We start from the raw sequence: 20,382 nt of genomic DNA, 5'->3' as shown, positions 1-20,382 counted from the left end.
TGTTCAAAGAAATATCAATAAACCTATTCTTGTACACATAGGCTGCAATTTTCTATTATTTAGAGCCTACTTACATCTTACACACATGCATAGACAAAAGCTGTGGACAAGCCAGATAGGGATCTCAGACCCTGCGAGACCCAGCTCCAGCAGCATCAAGGGCATCATTGCCTTTGCTAGTTGAACATTACAGGAAGGTAGGACTTGGAAGGGTCCTCTGAGGTGAGTGCAGTCCCCTGTTGTCATGAGTACCACATCACACCACTATGTCTAGAAACTGAGAAGCTTCATCTTAAAAGGTCTCTGGCCTTTTATGTTCTTGCAGGGAGGCTCTTCTGGAACCTCCTGTGTCTTCTAAAGTCCAGATTCTGCAAGCTGGTGTAGCTATTCCTTCTCCTGTAAACACCATCCTTTCGATTAGTCATGGGCTCTCTTTGCAAATAGCTAGTGCAAACGGAGCATGTTAGGTCCCTCTCCTTCCTGCTCCTACCTCACCTGCTGAGTGCCATTACTTAGCTGGTGGTGTTGCCCTCCCAGCCGCTCCTGAACAGTCATCTGTTCTAGCATAACCAACCAGTGAGTTATCCTGTTAGACTTTGCCCTGAAGAGGATTAAGGAATGATCATATGTCCCATTCAGTGGGATGAGCCGGGGACTGTAAACAGCCAGGTTGTAGATGGAGATAGCAGCACCTTCAGCATGTCCAGACAGACCTGAATGAGAACATTTGACCATACCATTAAAGAGTGCTTCTCTTCATCCATTTGGTCTATTTATAGACAGCAAACATTCTTTTCTGCCTTCATTTCCTGATGGTAAACAACTCAAATGCATTTAATTGTCTGTTCTTAAGATAGGTTTTCCACTCCACTAGCCATCCAGGTAACCTTCAGTTACTCTCCCAACTCATTCCAGTTTGAGTCATCCTTGTTGAACACGGGCAGTTCTTGAACAAATCAAATCCTTTGCTTATATATTGAGACTTATCAGCCAGATCCAAATACAAGTGTTGGTTGTTTTGCATGTGTGTATTTGGTAAGAAGGAAGGAATTGATGTCAAGGCTTGTTCAAGGTTGAAAACCACAGGTCGTGAGAAACTGTGTGTACTCATTGTAGTGAAGCAGATTACAAACACGAGAAAACCAAAGAAATACAAAGTGAAGGGAATACTAGCCTATGAGGAGGTCAGTAGGCAGTGAGAAAGCAGCAGAGCCTTAAGAAGTATCCTCAGAGAAAATGTTACCCGGGGTACATTGCTCCTGCTTAATTTATAGTATAGGCCCTCTCTTGGTGTGTGGCATGATCAGACTGGGAGATAGTAGCAGATGGCTGCTGGAGCACATACTGTTCCCGCAAGTTGCTCCCAGCCACAGTCACAAAGTCTGAGGAGTTTTAAGATGTTAGATGTCTTTATACCCTCTGAAGCCTCTCCAGGTGAGGTACCATGCTGTTCCTGATAGGCATCTGAAAATCAGGCAAGTTGGTGGTGTTCTGTTTCATAGGTATTTATGGTCTGATTTATTCTTCATATGTTTCTTCTTGAAGATTTTAGTTTTTGGTTGCTTTCCATAAAGTAGAGCCAGATAACATTTGTTTCTCTCTAATAAATACTGTTGCTTTTAGATAAATGTGTGCTAAAAGCAGATGCAGGTGTGAGAAAAGCTGCTTGAGAAGACGATATTAATGAGAGGGCATTTTGTGCATCTGTAGTACTACTTACCTGCTTTCCATTCTTCCCAGCAACTCTACTGGGGCAAAAAGAATCAGGACAGTGGCCTGAAGAATATATCTACATGTGGCAAGGACTGTAAGTGAAGGAGGCAGGGAAATGGAGGACAGCCTTAGGATCAGGACAACAGTCTTCCCTGGTAGGTAGGCAATTGAATCCCCTGTGTCTGTGTCTTTCTCCACAATTCAGATATATATGCCAAATCCATACTGTCAGAGTACAGCTGTTAAGACATCTACAGCATTTGCAGGGGAAAAGGTGATGGTTCAACATGTCTCAAGGCTCAATATTTATGGCTTTGAAACCCAAGTCCTACCTACAGTATCTAATTTTGGTTGTGCAGTTTAGGGCTGAGATGCCCCAAAGCACCAGGCTGCTTGTGGATTGGGCAGAGTAACACAAGGAAACATGGCTGATTCCCTGTGCAGCATCCTGAATCACAAGTGCCGTCTGTACCTCCTGCTTATTTAGTCTGCAAGGATGGTCACAGGCTACCACAGTGCACAGGTAGACTCCTCACACACATGGTCTTCTCGTCCCTCGCATTGACTCCCAGACCCTTTTCTGAGCTTTCCATGAACATAACCATTTGACTTCATAGCTGCATGTCCGAAGAGCACTTTGAGACAAATGCAAGGCACATTCAGGTCACTGTATCTCAGTAACCCTTTGACTACATAATGGCACCTGAGTAGCATGGCATGTAATTTTACAAGCTGATGAGACTCTGGCTGTGGATTTTAGCACACCCTGAAGTTACCTTCTGGCAGTTGCCATAGTCTTTTGGCATCTCCCAGGTTCCTCTTGGTGTTCGATGTTTCTTTGCAGCTTCACCAGCAGAATAAAAATGACAGGCTGAGAGGTTTTGAAAAGTGGTGATTTGGGGCTGTGCTGTCTCAGGATCAAAGGAAATCCAGAGATGTAAGTCTAAAGTAGGTATAGCTCCTGCCCATCTTCTTGCCCTTTCTCTTCAACAAAGACAAGCTGTACAGGCGCAATTGTACAAGAGCTATCTTGTGTCCATAATATGACTGCAAACCATTAGTGACAACCCTCCCCACTGAAGGCAAGGCTCTGGTTACCTTTTCTACCAGCTAGGCTGAAGATGAAGCACAAACTAAGCTCTAGATGCAGATCAAAGTGTGTACAGCAACAAGCAGAGGGCTCTTTCATGGCCCCTTGGCAATTTTAAAACCAGAAACCATTACTCTGAATCCACAGCCAGCCAGCTTTGAGGACAGACTGTGCAGTAGCTGAATCATCTTTGCTCAGGAGCACAAGAAATACTCAGAGCAGGCTGTCTGCAAGTTCAGCTTGACCCTAGCTTTAATGGCAGACGTACTGAATGAATTACAGTCACCATGTCTGTAGGTGGTCTGTCAGTGGTGAGGGGTGCGTGCCTGCGCCCGAGGGCAGGGCGTGACGCTGCCCTTCCAGCAGTGGGTCACGTTGCAAGAGTCATGCATTCATCCTTACTGTGAAAATTGGCTGGATGCTTTCATCAGAAAATCACTTTTCATCAGAAAAGTGCTTTTCATCAGAGAGTGCCAGTGGTAGCAAAATCTTTGGGTTTTGTTGGGGAGGTACATTTCTGGGAATGTTGCTGTTTTGCTGGAATTTTTGTCAAGGAAGGATTTTTAATTTCACAGCGATAGTTGAGACAAGAGAGGGCAGTGACCCAGCACCTGGTGCTCCAGGTGCTGCCGCAGGCTGGGACAGAGCCAGATGCAGGCTTCGCCCTGCCTGCTTTGGAGCAGGAGCTGGGTCTCTCCTGAGCTGGGCAAGTGCTCCAAGTGCTGGGGTGCTGAATAACTGGAAGTGGGGGGGATCCATCCTCTGAAGCTCTCTGCAGGCGTTCACTGAAACAGGTGGTTCAGCCTCAAGCCCAAATCCGAGGCGAACACCGGAAGCCGCTGGGCTGGGGACTGTCTCACTCTCTGCAGCACTGTGTCCAGGATGTGGGCAGACCTTGTGTAGCAGCCTCAGCGGCTTGGTCTGCAGGTCTCTTAACGCTTGTCTCTGGTGCTGAAACCTCGGTTATATCAGAATTGCAAGTTCCACATTTTTGTTAAAGAGTTTGATCTGATGTGCACGGAGAAACATTTGAAATACGTGACCCAAAAGGCTCAAGTAGCAAGGGGCAAGTGGAAGAGAACAAAAATATCGTTTCAGAAATGTCATGATTTTAAAGCTTATGTAAGTATTTTTGTACGCAATGCCTCTCATGTTTGGGTTGTTTTTTTCTTAACATATACGTTTGACAGGGAGGGAAATCTTCACTACAGAGGGAAAGTGGGCAGCATTGAAACTTCTTCTTTGAAAGTACTGCAGAGCTGCTGACCATACAAAAATGTGAATGCAAAGCAATACAAGAACTAGGGCAGATAGAGGTGATCTGGCTTTTGACATTTTCTAATGCCAGAGGGGGGAGATGGCATCAAAGCCTGCAAGAATCTAGAGGAGAGTCAGAATTTCTTCTCAGGAGACCAGACGACAAAGGCAGGGTCAAGAAGTTACACAACACACAGCAGAAAATTTTTCTGAGGCGCGGTACAGGGAAGTACCAGTGAAAGGGACCCTGCAAGCCAAACCAAAACATTTCTGAAAGATACCTGCGATTTTCAGACAGACCATACAGAGCGATAAGTACAGCTGGATTTGAACTCCAGTGACATCGGCATTTCTCTTTGTAATTTTCCTTTTGCCAAAGAAACGTTTGGCAAAGAAAATGTTTCTCCAGAAGAACGATACTGCGGTTGGCTTTTCAACAGCAAATTTCTATAAATCCTAGTGAAGGAGACTCACTTTAATTTGACTGCATAGAATTACTCACTGAGATCTTCTTTTGTTTCTTTTCTGGTGCCCTGAGTTGACATTAGTATATGGCCCCAAAATCCTATGTAACTGTGGATATTTCTCCATACCCAAATAATTTCTGCACAGGGAAAATAAAAATGTACTTGCTGCTTGAAAGAAACACATATACACACTTAAACAAACATATACATCATATAAAGAGCCACTGTTTCCATATTTTTTTAATATCACTGCTTTTGTAATCAAAAGTCTAAGATATTTTTTATATAATGGCATGGTTATATGCACATTATAAAAAAAGAATGGTAGTCTCTTAATATTAGAGAAGTACAATTGGGGTGTCCTTTGTGATTGCCATTCATGCGCTTTTTTGTGTAGACCACTAAAACTCAAAAAGAAATCAAATTGTTATGAAAACTAAAAAAAAAAAGGTTTCCTGTGGCCCAGTTTCATAAAGCTAGATATGAAAATGTGATCATAAAGTATGTCTGTTTGATTACAAGATTAAGAAATCTGGTTGGTTGGTTAGTTAGTATGTGAGCTAGCTATTTTGCATACAAAAAGTAAAAAGCAGTATGTAGTTGTTAATGTACATGTTTATGGCCATGAGTTGGTACAGCTTGATCTTTTTTGAGAACACACAGATTTGGTACAGACCTATTTTGGGAAGAAGGCTATCCTATTCTGTTAGGACTTGTTTTCTTTAATTCCAATGGCTGATTAATTCTTGATTGCTTTTTTCCATCTGTGTGTGTCTTTCTGCGCATTTTTGTTGTGTTGTCTTGAATGGAAAAAAACCTCAAAACCCTAAGCAGAGTTACAGCATCCGGTTGGACTCGAATACATACTTAAAAATTTTTGAAAGAGAAAAATTGTTTTGTTTTTTTTTACAATGCTGTAATCAAGGGGAAAAAGCTGCAAGGAAAAGCAGCTGCAGCTGAAAGAAGCGAAGTGCAAAGAGCATGAAACATGTTTTTGCTGTTACTGTCTTTGATTTTATGTGAGGATAGTAATAGGTCATACCTGGATGATATTGAAACACGATCCAGGGGACAGGAAGACATTTAATTAGTGAAAAAAAGGCCTCTGGCAGGTTAATTGACACACAGGTCTGTTTTCTAAAAGCCTGTTCAGACCCTCTTATTCTCAGGTCAGCCTTCAGACAGAGCCTGGCTTGTTCAGATTGCAATAGGTTAATAACAATACTGAGAAAGACTAGCACTTTGCTGAAAATAATTATGCATTAGCTAAAGAGAGGATTATTTCATCCCATTAGATGACCTCTGTGTAGCAGAACATTATCGCTCCACTCTACTGAAAGTAAACATTTCAGCATTCACAATGTTAGCTGTCAGCTGTGGATAGTGGGAAGAGCGGGGAAAAGCTAGAGTCCACCATCAGCTCTGGACGGAGCACGTTAGTAAGTTTCAGCTCTTCATTACAGTGATGGGCGAAGATGCCAGCTTGGTTCTTCTGTGTTGGATGACCCGAGCTTCAGATACTGCCAAGCCTTTCATGCTCAGCTGAGCGAAGGTTGCCAGGCTGCTCCTGCGCTTGCGTTTTTGATGTAGTTCCGCAGGAAGATTGGAGACATAAATAGCAGAGCTGTAGGTTTGTGAACCTACACAGGATAAACATGTCAGAGTGTGGGAGGGCAGACAGAGTCTTCCAAAAGTCATCTCCCCTGGTAGTCCGTTAATGAGGAACAATTTTCACTCCTGTTCGCTCCCACACCAAACTCAAACACAGAAGGACTTTGAGAAGTTTCCTTTCCTTATGCACCAAATAGAGAGCTCTGGGGGAATTAGGTGCCAAATTAGTTATTAAACGCCGTCATGTCTTTGTAGGTCTATTCCAAGGCTAAATTCTCCATAGGCTTCACTGGCTTTCCTTAAACTTTTAGTGGCTCAAAAATTGTATACATGCACATCAGAATCCAGAATGCTTCTTACCAGATAGGTCTCTTAAGGCAACTACATCTTAGTTTCCATACATGGAGGTCCAAGTAGTGATGTACCTTTCAGAGAAAGCAAATTTGCACATTGGGGTTTTTTCCTTCTTGCCATTGCTGCTGCTTTGCTGAAGCCATAGCCATTCTTCTGTGGGTTGTCTTCCTAATGGCTCAGCCTGATCCTTTTGTGCACGTGCAAGGCTAGTATCAGGAGCTGTGAATCGCCTGCACCTGTTGCCCTTAGATGTGAAATCAGGCCTATCCAGATGAGAGATTCCCAGGCAGCAGGGCTCTGGGACAATATCAGTCTGATGGCTGGTTTCTTGGTAGAAAGGCGAGAAGTTACAGCGGCACAGGCAGAGTCCTTCCACTGACTTTGTGAGCTTTGGCTCTGGCCCACAGAGCTGGATTTGTGCGGTGGTATGAAAGCACCTTGGTACCGTATCTGATGGGAGAGCCTGACAGTTTAATTATGCTGTGATAGGAGTGAAGCCTCTAAAAACAAAATGTTTCATCCTATGCGTTATGATTGTGACAAGAATACATATTTATGACCAAATTAGTTTGGTAAGGCAGATATAAATTAAGCTCCTTCTAGTCTTCACACCTATCAAAATTAGGAAGTTAAAGATAGGCTGTGTGAGCTACTACACTAGTAAAACAAGACTATCCTTCCTCCCTGCAATGTGCTTAAAATCTTGACAGCAGTTTCAATGGGATAAGTAATTTTTCTCTCCATATCAGCATGACACCCTGGGAAACAGTGGAAGGTATATCATATGCCAACTGAAAGTGGAATACAAAAAAAAAATCTATAAATACAAGGTACTACAGCCTTTCATGGTGTTTAATACAAGGACTATAAATGCTGTCCCTGAGGATTCCTTTTCCAATTTTTTTTTTCCTATTGACATCTCTTTAGTCATTGTCTCAATCTCTTCTTAAATGTGAAATGGGGAGGGTGGCTCAGCATTTTGGTTATTGTATTGAGGTAACGCAAGGCTTTATACTGAATGTGATGCTAGTGCTCCTGCTGCTCAGTGCAGCAGCCCATGAAACGTGCATCCAATCGCTCCCTGACGTTTTGGGGAAGACTGTGTTAGTGAAGAGAGCAAAAGTTTCATCACTCCTTTGCTGTTTTCTTTCACAACGGGAAAACCTGTGCAAAAATACTTAGAGAAGGATGAAGTTAGGATATGGTGCTGTGCAGTAAAAATGTCCTTGGCTCTGCCTAGCAAAAGACACCTGTGGTGAGCATGTGGGCAGAACTGTTTATAGATGTGCCAGGTTCTCAGCTTCTCCAGTGGCGAAATGAGGACCAGCTTGACACAGCCCCGCCACTCTTGCGTGACATTTTATCGCTTTAATTTAGCATAGGTGAGCAAAATGAGGTTTTACATTGGTATCTAATACCTGTTGCATCCAGTGGGAGTCACACACCCCACTAGCATGGATGGACTCCTACATGCTTACAAGAGTTTTCATGAATTCTTGAGAGTCAAACTGGCTCTCTGAATAAATATACATTTCCCTTAAATAAGTATACACTTGCCTTCCGCTCAAAGCCCCCAGAGCATTAACACTTCTATATGAGCACTTACAGAGGAAACAGCACTAGCCCTATAATTGTCCACACCAAAATCTGTTTATTTAGAGAAGCTGATTATTATTCAGCTGGAGTTACTAACAGCGATGTAGCAGAGAATTGCCATGGTATTTGTGCTGTTGAATTAACAATCAAAGAGCAGCCATCACCAGCATTATTGTTTATTGCTGTTCCAATGCGCCAAGGCTGGCTTGTTTGAAGGCATCGTAACTAAACAACCAGCGTTCTCTTTATCTTCCACTGAGTGAGCCTGCAGGGAAGAGCACCTCTTCCAGTGCCACAGAAAGCTTGGGAGGACATCGTGGTCATCATTAGTTGTTACAGGTGAAGTAATTAAAAATGGTTCTCTCCAGACCCTACCCGTAGTTTTGTGGTACTTTTTCTTTTAGAAATACCTACATTTATCAATACTTATATAAGCTTTTGACTATAGGGCTAGTGTGTTAATAAATGTTCACTGGAATATAGAAAATATTCTCTAATCTGTCAATAATAGATTATAGATGACACCAAGCATGTAACAAAAAATACTGTAGGTGTTTATGAGCCATTTATAAGCAATTTATTATTGATCAGGAAGGGAGGGAGGGATCACCCATTTACTAAAAGCCGTGAATCCTGTACTAATCCTTTCTAAAAGGTGTTAAAGTCTTGGTTAGAAATGAGGTGTGAGCCACTGGCCTTTCAGCAGTGGGCTGTCTGGCTGACAGCTGATACCATCACACCAAATTCTTGGCAGCCTCAGGATATTCCTGAATGTCGTTGACCTGTCCTGCAGCCAAACACATAGCTAGTAGCTCTGGTTTTAGTTATCTGCTCCAGCTGCTCTTAGCAGCGATGATTTTACTTCAGTACCTCGCAATTCGTATTGATTTCACATGGTGCTTTCCTTTAAGAACTGCCGCACTCTGTTTCTTTGGTTCACTCCCTGGCTAAATCTTTTTCTTTCCCCTTTTCTGTGTCTCCTGCTCCTCTTCTCCCCAGGGCGAGTGCTCACAGAAGTGCTATGACATCTTTGTGCTGGAGACGGTGTGTGTGGCGTGGTTTTCATTTGAGTTCCTGCTGCGATCCATCCAGGCAGAGAACAAGTGTGCTTTCCTGAAAACCCCGCTCAACATCATCGACATCCTGGCCATCTTGCCTTTCTATATCTCTCTCATTGTGGATATGGTCTCCACGAAAAACAGCAGCAAGCCCAGTGGGGGAGCTGGGAACAAGTACCTGGAACGAGTGGGCCTGGTGCTGCGCTTCCTGCGGGCTCTGCGCATCCTATATGTGATGAGGCTGGCACGGCACTCACTGGGGCTGCAGACGCTGGGGCTCACCGTGCGCCGGTGCACCAGGGAGTTTGGGCTCCTCCTGCTCTTCCTTTGCGTTGCCATGGCCCTCTTCTCGCCACTGGTGTACTTGGCCGAGAGCGAACTGGGAGCCAAGCAAGAATTCACAAGCGTCCCCACTAGTTACTGGTGGGCTGTGATCTCCATGACAACTGTTGGCTATGGGGACATGGTGCCTCGTAGCATCCCCGGACAGGTGGTAGCCCTGAGCAGTATCTTGAGTGGGATTTTGCTGATGGCTTTTCCGGTCACGTCCATCTTTCATACCTTTTCCCGTTCCTACAGTGAGCTGAAGGAGCAGCAGCAACGAGCAGCAAGCAGGCAGATGCGCCTTCTAGAAGAGAGCACCAAACTCCCAGGCGGTGACAGTACACAGGGGCTCAGCGTCACATTCCCACCAGATGCTGCTGGGCAGGAGGGTCAGCCTGCAGTGCACCGGGAAGCCAAGAGAAGTTGTTGACTCTGAACAGCTGAAGACCTATGTTCACAGCACAAGAAGGAGTGGACAGGGCGGGGATGTCAATTCTGCAGGAACCTCCTGAACGACATAAATGAGGGGCAAACACACACAAGGTTGTTTCTAAAGACCAACTTTTGCTCTTAGGGTCCCTCGGAAAAGCGGCCCTAGAGACTCTACCAAGTACAGCTCTGCTCCATCGCTTTTCGTAGGGCTTTTCTTTTCCATTGAGCAAATATTTTGGCAACCCCCAAGGAGCAGCCGTTGAACGTAGCCAGCCAGGAGAACGTAACATGAAGCACAGGCTGTGCCGGGGTGCCATTCAGCGGAGCAGCCAGCCTGCCGCCTCCTCCCTGCTCAGTGACACTCCATGTGCGAGGGGCTGAATGAGGGGCTCCCCGTGCTGCGGTGCCCCACACACAGGGTGTTTGTTTTGGCAGCTCCGCTAAGGAACACAAACCTTAGAAAAGCCAAGGTGTGAGGGCGAGAGAAGGGCAGAAGCATCCCTTCAGCTTTCCCAGGGGCTTGGTTTTGTCTGCTTTACAGATCAGGCAGCGCAGCCTGGGCTGCCAGCTCCAACTTGTGCACTAGCGCAGTATGCATTATTTAGTAAATATGCATATTTACCACCCTAAGCTTTGTATCTTAGCCCCACGACAGAAATATACATAATCTTCCTGACTACAGTATGTTAGTTTTTTTTTTTCCCTTTGCTAACAGTTGAATATAGCAAATATCTTTACAAATCATGCCATTTCTCCACTTTCTGTTAACTATTTCCATCCCTCATGTATCAAAAAAATGTGTGCAACAGATGACTAAACCTGAACTACACGCACCCCAGGAAGGGGAGGGTGATGTTAAACCAGTAGTGACTCCCAGCTCCGCATGCTCTTCCTCAGCAGTGGTGGCTGCACTGAGAGCAGTCATGTGTAAACAGTAGTCGCCCAAACCTGGAGAAGTCAGTGAGGTGCCATCAGTGGGCTCTGGCCTGAGCTGCAGCCGAGCAGCCGTGCTCTACATTAGGAGTAGTCTTTTTATGTTTTTCTTCCTATTAAGAAAAAGACAATCCTGAAATCTAAAAATGAGAATTATTGTTCTGGCTTTTCTTCCTAATTCTCAAAAGGTTCAAGTCAATTTAAAGGGAAAATGAATCATATGTTGCCATCTGCATGTTTGTTTACTGATGCCAGCCCCGTGAGCCCCCTCCCTGGAGGAGCTGTGTGGCTGGTCCAAGTCACTATGTGCACTATGTGGGCCTTTCAGTGCTGCTACAGGTGGGATTCGATCAGGGGATGGAGGGAAATGGAGCACAACTATGCCCCCATTTGTATTAAAGTCATGCAGTGTTGCCCTCCATATTCTCCTCCTGCCAGGAAGGGAACAAAAGCTGATGTACTGAAGATGGGATTTGTCTGGTTTGGGTTGTTTTTTTTTTTGCCTCAGCATATGTTGCAACACCAATCCTACGTTAGCAAACTCCCATATTAAGCCATTCCTTATAGGAATGGAGCAAGGGAAAATAAAAGGTTACACTTTATTTTGATAAAAATTAGAAGCTTTGTTGCTGAATGCTCGCCTCTGGTGATTCGGGGGCGGGGGCAGAGGCAGTGTTTCACCGTGCTGATGTGAAGCCATACATGCCAGTGCTCCAGCCAGGGTCCCATGCCACTGGCCCTCTCTGGCCCATAGCAGCTCCTTTGCAGGAGCTCCTTTGCAGCCGTAGCCAGGCCAGCCAGACACGAGCAGCGCAGCGGGGTCACTGGGCCAGGCTGCACAGCTCAGAGCAGCAGGTGTGTTACAAACCCTGAGCTGTATTGGACTACAAGCAAACCGAACACAGCCGCCTGTGCCAGGGCTCTGCCCATCATTCACAGCCCACCACCACCGGGAGTGCACCCACTCCTTGTGCCAGGTGAGGAGGGCCAAAGGCTGGTGGATGGTGCCTGGGCTGACTCAGACTCCTGGCAAAGCAATACCAGCACTGGGTTGCTGTGACTCATGAGGGATTTTAATTTTATTGTTTTTTTAATCCCAATGCAGGCATTTCTTGCATTAAGGCTTATTAAGGTTTGGCATCAGGGATACAGCTTTGCAGCCGGCTAAATGCAAACCAGCAGTGTGACCACTGCGTGGGGACAAAGTGTGACACAGTGCTGAGGGGCAGCAGTGCATTTTATGGTGGCAATCGGGTGCTCGGTCTTCAGGTGAGGCCTGACAGATTCACCAGGTGAACCCGCAAGATCACCTTTCATGGTGCTTTTTGGCTCATGCACACCACGTGCTGTTTAGCACGACATCTCTGGTGTGAACACAGCGATCACGGCTAGTGTGCACGGAGGGTGCAGGATACATCTCCTCAAGGTGGTGAGGCCCACGAATGATCAGCAGCATTAGCTTGCCCTTAGAAGAGCCATATTGGAGTAGACATCCATGCAGAATGAAGAGTTTTGTGCTTGCAGTACTAGCAAATAACCATGAATGAATGCTGCTTTTGGCCCTGCAGCATGAAAAAACCAGCACCGGGACAGCTAACTGCAGCTCAGCAGCTGTGTAGAACAACAGACTGATGACACACACCGTATTATTGCTGTGCTCCATCAAGTTGCTATTGTCCTACAACAGTGGGTTCTTTATATTTTTCAAAAGGCACATGATTCATTCCAGCACGCAGAGAGTTTTAATAAAGTGACAAAACCCACTCATTATGTCTGTTAGTCAAGGCCTGGCTTTTAATAAAGTTTCATTTTATCTATTGAGATGACAGATGAGGAAACACATATAAACCAGGAACCTTTTAAACAAATTATTTTTGGAAGCTCTATAAAGTTGTGATGCACACACATTGCCAGACATAAAAGATACCCAGAGGAGAGTGAGTTTCACCCAGCGTAGCTGTTGTTGCGGGTGATGCTTATTACTTTTGATCGGCCACTAGAGAAGTATTGGGTTTGTTGTATATGGTCGTTGTTGGGTTTTTCTTTGACACAGCACACACATGATTTAAAGCCACTTATCTCTAATTATAATAAATGTGACACCGCTGTCGTGCCGGTGCCAGCAGGTAGTTACACCTGTTTCTTTGAAACACAACCTAGTGCTTCATGATTGTAGCATATTGGTTTTGTCCCAAGGGAAAAAAAAATTTCCTCTCTCCTATGGGACAGACTCACAACACATGTGAGCAAAGCCGCTTCTTCTACATGGCCGTCTCGGTGGCAGCACGCGTAGGCCTCGACATGCAAATTCCAGCAGCAGGCAACAATAGTCAGCTGAAAGCCGTAATTGTGTTTGAGAGCTAAGGATGGGGTAACTCATAAAGGGACAGAGTTAGAGGGAATGGCCTAAACACCACTCCTTCTGCTCATACGGCACGTGCACAGCCATCTCTTACCTCACAGCAACCCCAATTAAGAAAAAGCACTAATTGCAAGTAAAACATGACATGGTATCATCCCCTCAGCAGTACGCCGGGCAGAGGTTGCTGTCGCACACTGATGAGGCCAGAACAGGCACAGCCTATGGCAGCCTCACAGCTGATGCTTCATGGGGGACAAAGTACCCTTGGCTCTCACAGGGCTTGGCGCTTACATGGTACATCCTTAGAAGAGTATGAAGCCGTGGGTTGGCAGAGGAAAGGGGGGGGGGGGCTGATGGGTAGAGAAATCCAGTGTGGTTCTGCTGGCCCATCTGAGGCTCAGCAAAGCCCCTTGGTCTCCCAGCACGGCTAAGCCAGCACCTACAAAAGCCAAATCTACTTGAACCGGGACATGGAAGGGGGAGGTTGGGGGTCTGAAGTCCTAAGTCTGTGTTTGCTGTCGGGGCATTTCCAAGCTGACGTCTGCTTGGGACTTGGCTGCTTTACAGGGCTGTTTACAGGGAGACCTGCTCCTGCTTCATTTTGTTCTAGTCCAGGTCTCTTATTTGCTGCTGTGAAACAGGCATCCAGGCAGTGCATTTATTTATTGGCATATTGTTGACTTACACTTTAATGCCTTCTTTCTGTTGCAGAAAGCCACCAATAAAGCTACAGCTGTTGGTCAGGTCCTTGAAGGCTTCTTGGCTTTCAAGCCTAAGCTAAAGATCACTACCAAATTTAACAAACAGCACCTGGGGGCCAACCTTTGCTTTACTACCCAGCACCAAATTTAAGCTTTGCCTTTTGTCTTAAAATGTTTTTAATTGCATCTAATGACATATGTAGATATGTGCACCCAAACATCTAACCATGAAATCTGTCTCCATGGAGCTGCGATGCAGAGCACTGCCTGCCCTGCATGGCCGAGGGAGAGCTTTGCCCAGAGGCCAGGGCCAGCCCTGCACCAGCCAGCCGGACCAGGGCCCTGTTGCTGCCCTGGCTGCTGCAGCATCCAGAGATGGCTGTGAGAGCTCCCATTTACTGAAGGGGCTTCCTGTTGTTTCACTTAGGGCCAGTGCCACCGTTAGCTTCCCCTCAGTGAGTGCCAGAGCACCAGACGGTAACACTAGTACTATTTGGGATAGACAGTGCAACCACTATGAATAACGAGCAGGCTCAGCCATCGTGGGAATTCCTTGAGCCATTGCCCTCTGTGGTCTCCACTGCCTGCGGACTGTAACAGAGCAGGCAGGTTTTACTCCCCACTCTCGTTTTTCTCCTCCTTTACGTCCCACTTCACCTACCTTTGCCCTTCCAGGTCTTGGTTTTCCTTCATTCCCTCCCCTCCAGGCATCTCTCTCTTCAGCCCCTTATTTGAGCAAGCTCAGCCTCTCCCACCTCTCTCCTCCTGCCCTTCCCAACCCTCTCTCCTGTGCCCCTCCCAGCCCTCTCTGCTCACCGACTCCTCTTCTCCAGCTTCCGCAACCACTGCATGCAGCAACAGCAAACCGCCTCCCCGCGCCGGAGCAGCTGTACAGCCTGCAACAGTAGCCCAGCAGAGCCCAGGAGCCACGCATCGGCCGCAAAGCTGGTCCTGACTGTCCTCGCTTGTTTTCATGTCCTGAATCAACAGGGAGGTGGGTCAAGATGACTTTTGGCACAGCAGTGAGATGACACACTCAGTTTCCTCATCTTCCATCCAGAGGCTGTGCAGGGCATGTCCCTCAGCTGTGTCCTGTCTTTGAGCTCATTATGCAGTTTGCATCATACAGGGTTTTTTTCAAAGCTACATATAATCTGGTAGTAATTTGCTTTTACTGTGAGCATCACATGCATAAAGGGAGTTAAGCAGTCATGAGGGTAAGTTTACCCCAGGATGTATGGAAGAGCAGGGGACAGAAATCCAGAATCCCTGTAGTGCATCATGAACTCAGGACAATTTATGCCTTGTGCTTATCTACCCGTCAGGAGGAAAAAGTACACTAATTGTCACTACAGACAATTCTCTAGACAAGTTATAATAAGAATTAAGAAGCATGCATCTTATATCCAGACCAAACAAAGCAACACTGCAATTTATATATAATAGGTAATTTTTATTTTAAAAAAACATCGCAACTAACAGAGAAAATAAACTCCATGAAATGTGCCATACATTCAAAGAGATGTATTTAAAGTAACTGATTTCTTATTCTCTGAGGTGATAATTGACACAGATACTTCCTGACAATTAAAGAACAAAACCAAAGTTCTGTAATATTTTGTCCCAAAAGTATCTTGCAAGATGAAGTTCAAGAGTTCCTGGCCAAGAGTCCTACCTTGCTAAATGCCACATACAGAAGATGACTTGAGACATGGTTTCACTGGCTTCTCTTCCAGCATTTTCAGCTCTGGTGTGAACAAGACTGGTCTGCAGAGCTCGCTGGTTTGGATGCTGATGACAGACTCAAGAATCTGCCCCAGGAAGAGTCCCAAAAGGAAAAAACAACAGTTGTTTTATCCTCAGTAATTCCTGTATTTCAAAGCCAAAGAGGTGGCCAAAAGTGTACACTCCCAGGTGAAGCTGTAACATACAGAAGTATGTTTCTTAAGAGCCATTCATTTCTTATATCCCCGTTTCATTGAATATTAGAAAAAGACCACCATATACAAAAATCTTATCATTACAAGTTATTAAAAAAAAAAAAAACGGACCATTAAAACACACAAAGTATTTGTTTGCATACAGTAGAAATACAATCCTCATTAAAGCAGCATACCGGAGAAGCCAGTTGTTAAGTAAGTTTTCAATTAAAAAAGACAAAAGCCCAGATGTTCCTGTAACACAACCAGAACATTGCAGAAAGGAGAGGAACAAAACATTCATAGCCTGCCATGCCAAGTACATTGTCTTTGTAAGGTCACTTCAGGCCTAAAAGAGTACGGATTCAAACAAAGAGCATGGAGTCAGTGCCCAGGCGGAGCATTCTGTGCCCAGCCCTCGGAAACAGCAACTCTCCTCGGCTCTGCTTTATTCACAGAGATCCGACTGGATCTGCTGGGGTAGGAGCGACTTCCCGAGGATGCCCTTCCTTCCACCTCCAGCAGTGCCCCCATCAAAGGGCAGGACAGCTTGGCTCCAGGGCAGGACTTCTGCCTGCAGGTTTGGGCCTCAGCCCTCCACCACCACCCTGTCGGCTCCAAAACCAACCGGCATGTGCAGTGGGAGCCCCGATGTCAGCCTGGGGCTACCTGGGGAGTGAGTGGGGCCCAAGTCTCTAAAGCAGCACAGGGACAGCCCACTCTTCCCTGTCTTAGGTGGGCATTCACAACCCAGCGACACGTAACCACCGCTGCAGTCTGTTGACGCTTCCCCTCCAGGAGCGGACAGTTTGCCCCCCACAAAGACAGTCCAGACTCAGACAATGAGGTTCCCAAATAAAACAGGGTAGGGGAAGTGTCTGATTTGCACACTGAAGTTATTTAACCTCAAACTTGCTGCTATCAGCCTATGCCATACATAAGCTCTTGGGCTAATCCTGGAGAAAAAAGTTATTCTCAAAAATCTGTCCCAGCTCCCTGCACCTGGCAGCAGGGAGGGAGCCTCACGAAGAAGAAAGCATTGGTGTTCCTGGGACTAAGCACCTTGCTATGGCTGCCTCACACCAACCAGGGCTGTTTCACGACGGTGACTGGCAGAAGCCCAGGGGCTTGGTCACAGCCCCCCTGTGGGTCCACACCACCTGCAGCTGCTAGGCATGTGCAGTTCTCAGAAGGGGCATAGTGACCTATGCTGGCGAACAGCCATTATAGACAACATCTACATTTATAAATAAACTCTCCGCTCTTTCAGCTTCCTCAGTCCCTCTGTCTGAGTACAGGCTGCTGACTATTCTAAGAGCCTAGAAGATCTTAAGCAACAGAAATGGGAAAACGTGGACTCCTTCCTTGTTGGGTCGATGCAAAAAACACCCCAAAACACAAACTGGTTTTTGTTTGGCATTAAACAACATGAATCTCAGCCTCAACAAATCAAGCTGTCATGCTAGTCCTACTCCATAGGATACGGCTTTTTCTGTCTCAAACCTTTTCACTTCCCCTTCTGAGGCAATGGAAGTGGAATTGCTTCTACCTTTGTAGCTCAATCACCATCTGGAAATACTTGCCTGGCAATACTGGCAACATACACCTGCTGGCCTTTTGCTTTGTGAAAGACGTCCAACAGCCTGGCTCTGGCCTGTGCACAGCTGCAGAAGCAGTGCTGCTCCTGAGCGAAGGGCAGGCCATTGCCAAACCCCATCGTTTCAAAGCACAACTACCTCAGTTACCTGCGGTCTCCTGTTAGCTCCTCATGCCTGAGCGCTTGACCGGCTGTGCCTACTCTAAAGATGGCTCCAGCACTGTCCATGCTCAGACCCCCTTTATCACCTCCTGGATGTGTCTGCCTGCTACACTGATCCCGCAGCAGGAGTGAACACCTACCATTCACTCTTTAGCACACTGATGCTTTACAATGTGTATGACTGGTTCATTTCTGGCTGCTCACCTCCTTGCAGGGCCTCCTGCCCATACCTTCTCTGCTCACCAGATGACCCTCTTAAAGAAAAGAAAAAGCTCCTGCATTTGCTCTTCCATACATCTTCCTACATCCTGGAGATACTGAATGCTAGCATATGCCACAAACTTCCTGCCAACGTACAGACTTTATATTATATAAATAGGTAAAAGTTTCAGACAAAATATCCTATAATTTCTGTGGTATAACATTTTTAAATAGCATTAAAAACACAAACCATCCAGCCCTTGTGATTAAATATACAAACAGTTGTGAATTGATAAGGCTCATAGGTACATATGCAAAAATAAAGTGCCCCTCCCCCCACCAAGAAACAGTTCTGTACAGCTAAGTCTGAAAACAGAGAGAGCAAGTTATTTAAAATAAAACCTTCCGAGCTGGAAGTGCAGCCACATTTTCAGTCCCTGTTCTCCTTTCTGCTTTCAACTCGGCAACACAGGAGTACTTACAAGCAGAAGAGGAGCTGCTGTGGCTGACTCCGCAGCGCCATTGACCTGCAATCTGTCCAGCTGAGTGCCTCACAGGGCCTTGGTGCTGGCTGGGTGTGCAGTGTGGGACACAGGCTTCTGAGGGTAGTAACTGTACAAGTAAACCTGCAACAGGATAGCAATGTCCACAAAAACCTGCAGGAGTCCACAGATGGAGAACTGGAAAGGGGCCTGATTCAAGATGAAGTAAACAGTCTTGAATGTGTCCCCACTGGTCCACATCAGCACCATCTTGACACTAAAAGACAGAAAAGAAGGGAAGAGTATTTACTGAGAACAACTTGACTTGTGGTTAGACCTGCCATGCCAGAGGATCCCACCTACTTCAGCGAGGGTTTATACTCAACAGTGGGTTGGACACCCCTCAACCAGGGCAGACGGTGCCTAGCCAAGATGCGCAGCACTGTACTTGGAAGGGAGGATCAAATTCTCTTCCTGACAAACTGCAGCACTCTTATCTCAGCAATTACAGCTCCAAGTGCCTGTGGCTATGAAAGTATCCAACATTTTAAAATACCCAGCCAGGATATTTGACTCAGCGGTGCTCTGTAAACATGACTGCCACATGCTGACAGCACTGACCATAAACCAAAGTGATACAGTGCATGGAAAACAAAGGCAATTCATCCCAGCAGTTACTACTTCTGCGTGCAATTTTGTGCTCATGCAAGGTGAAGTAACACATAGGCTGCTCTCTCACGCATACACACTTTTTTAGCATCTATTGAAACAAACACTTCTGATAGATACAAGAAACCATTTTTTATTGCAGAAAATGCCAAACCAAAGGAAGACAGATTGTCCAGTAATACAGAAAGAGGGGAAATGACATGCCTGCAGCTCTTACTGGAAGGATGAACGTCACTAGGGATTTTTATCAAGGACACAGATCAAGAGCAACGCTCAGACTTCCTTTCAATAGCCATCCTCGCTTTCATCTTGCTGTAGTGCTGAGCCATACCCTGTCCTGCAGTCCAGCTCCTGCTCCCCCACATCAGGAGAAACTCTGGGGAATAAAAGCAAGTTCTTCAAACAGATCAAATTCTTTTCACTTCCCTCAACAAAATGTGAACAACCAGATCCTGAAGGCTCTTTCCAAGCCTCATGCACTTTAACAGGAGAGCTTTTTAAAAAGCTGGATAAGTGGTAGTGGGCAAAAGCTTTGTAGTTCACAGTATGAGCATTGCGCGTGATTTGTCATAATTATGGGCAATTATGTTTTGCCAGCACTGACTCCAATTCATCAAACTCCATCAGGCTCATGCAGCAGGGTAGGACTTAATTTCATTTCTCAAACATTCAGGAAGGGAGCTAGCATAATTTGTATTTTGGACACAAGTTCACAATGCTATTGCAAGCCAAATGCTGCAGCCCACTCTCTCCCGATACAGGAAGGGTGGCCAAGAGCATCAGTTCGTACTGCCCCGTCGCACGATGGAAACACAAGCCTTTTTGTAATTCGTACCACATGACTGAGAGTGTAAAACAGGCCTACAATCCTATGGACCTTCCAAACAAAGCCTCTGTATGGAAGTGCAAGCAAGGACATGGGATTGAGTGAGCAGTCATTCTCCACCCAAGGTCATTCTAAAAATGTAAATAAATAATCGGAGAAGGAAAACAACTGCTGAACCCATAGTGTCATCTGTGCTCGGCGCAAACAGCCTGCACCACCTGCCTTGTGCATGTTCCCAGACGCACTGAGTCACCTTACATCACACTTATGGGAGGTTTACAGATGCAGGCAGTGGGAGGGATTGTTTGGGATTTTAATTAGGAAGGGCAATAAACTCTGAGGGTAATAAAACTGGCACCTCGCTTGCAGGCAGCCAACATTCCTCCTCCTCTGACTTTAAGTTTATCAGTGTTTGCTGGGCAACTGGTCACAATTTTATTGTGAATCTGTCCTGGCGTGGTTGGGGACCCTCACTAAAAGCACAGGCTAAACCTGGCAGGTCAAACTAAATGCTTGCTGTTGACAGAAAGGCAATTCAGGGATGCCATGAAATATCTGAATAGGAATTTAATGTGCAAAGGATATTTGTCATGTATTGCCCAGGGAGAAAGCTAGCTGGGTCTTCAAA

At 45.8% G+C, this 20,382-nt stretch overlaps 2 protein-coding genes across 4 annotated transcripts in view; one reads left to right on the top strand and one right to left on the bottom strand.

The window, feature by feature from the left end:
- KCNG2 (potassium voltage-gated channel modifier subfamily G member 2) overlaps positions 1 to 10,977 on the top strand; it is a 60,565-nt gene extending 49,588 nt beyond the window's left edge. The window contains exon 3 of one of the 2 annotated variants that reach the window (XM_075083860.1): positions 9,088 to 10,977. In XM_075083860.1, coding sequence (XP_074939961.1) covers positions 9,088 to 9,900 — 813 coding nt within the window. In that variant the 3' untranslated portion in view covers positions 9,901 to 10,977. The remainder of the gene's footprint in view (positions 1 to 9,087) is intronic. The other variant, XM_075083858.1, reaches the window with a different exon arrangement.
- A 4,353-nt stretch (positions 10,978 to 15,330) lies between these two features.
- The window catches only part of SLC66A2 (solute carrier family 66 member 2), a 65,805-nt gene continuing 60,753 nt past the window's right edge, over positions 15,331 to 20,382 (bottom strand). For both annotated transcript variants that reach the window (XM_075083861.1, XM_075083862.1), the window contains one exon: positions 15,331 to 18,536. In XM_075083861.1, the coding sequence (XP_074939962.1) occupies positions 18,329 to 18,536 (208 nt within the window). In that variant the 3' untranslated portion in view covers positions 15,331 to 18,328. The remainder of the gene's footprint in view (positions 18,537 to 20,382) is intronic.

This window comes from Phalacrocorax aristotelis, chromosome 2 (assembly GCF_949628215.1).
Source record: "Phalacrocorax aristotelis chromosome 2, bGulAri2.1, whole genome shotgun sequence".
Classification (NCBI taxonomy): domain Eukaryota; kingdom Metazoa; phylum Chordata; class Aves; order Suliformes; family Phalacrocoracidae; genus Phalacrocorax; species Phalacrocorax aristotelis.
Note: the sequence above shows the minus strand (reverse complement) of the source record. Positions and strands in the feature narration are given on the sequence as shown.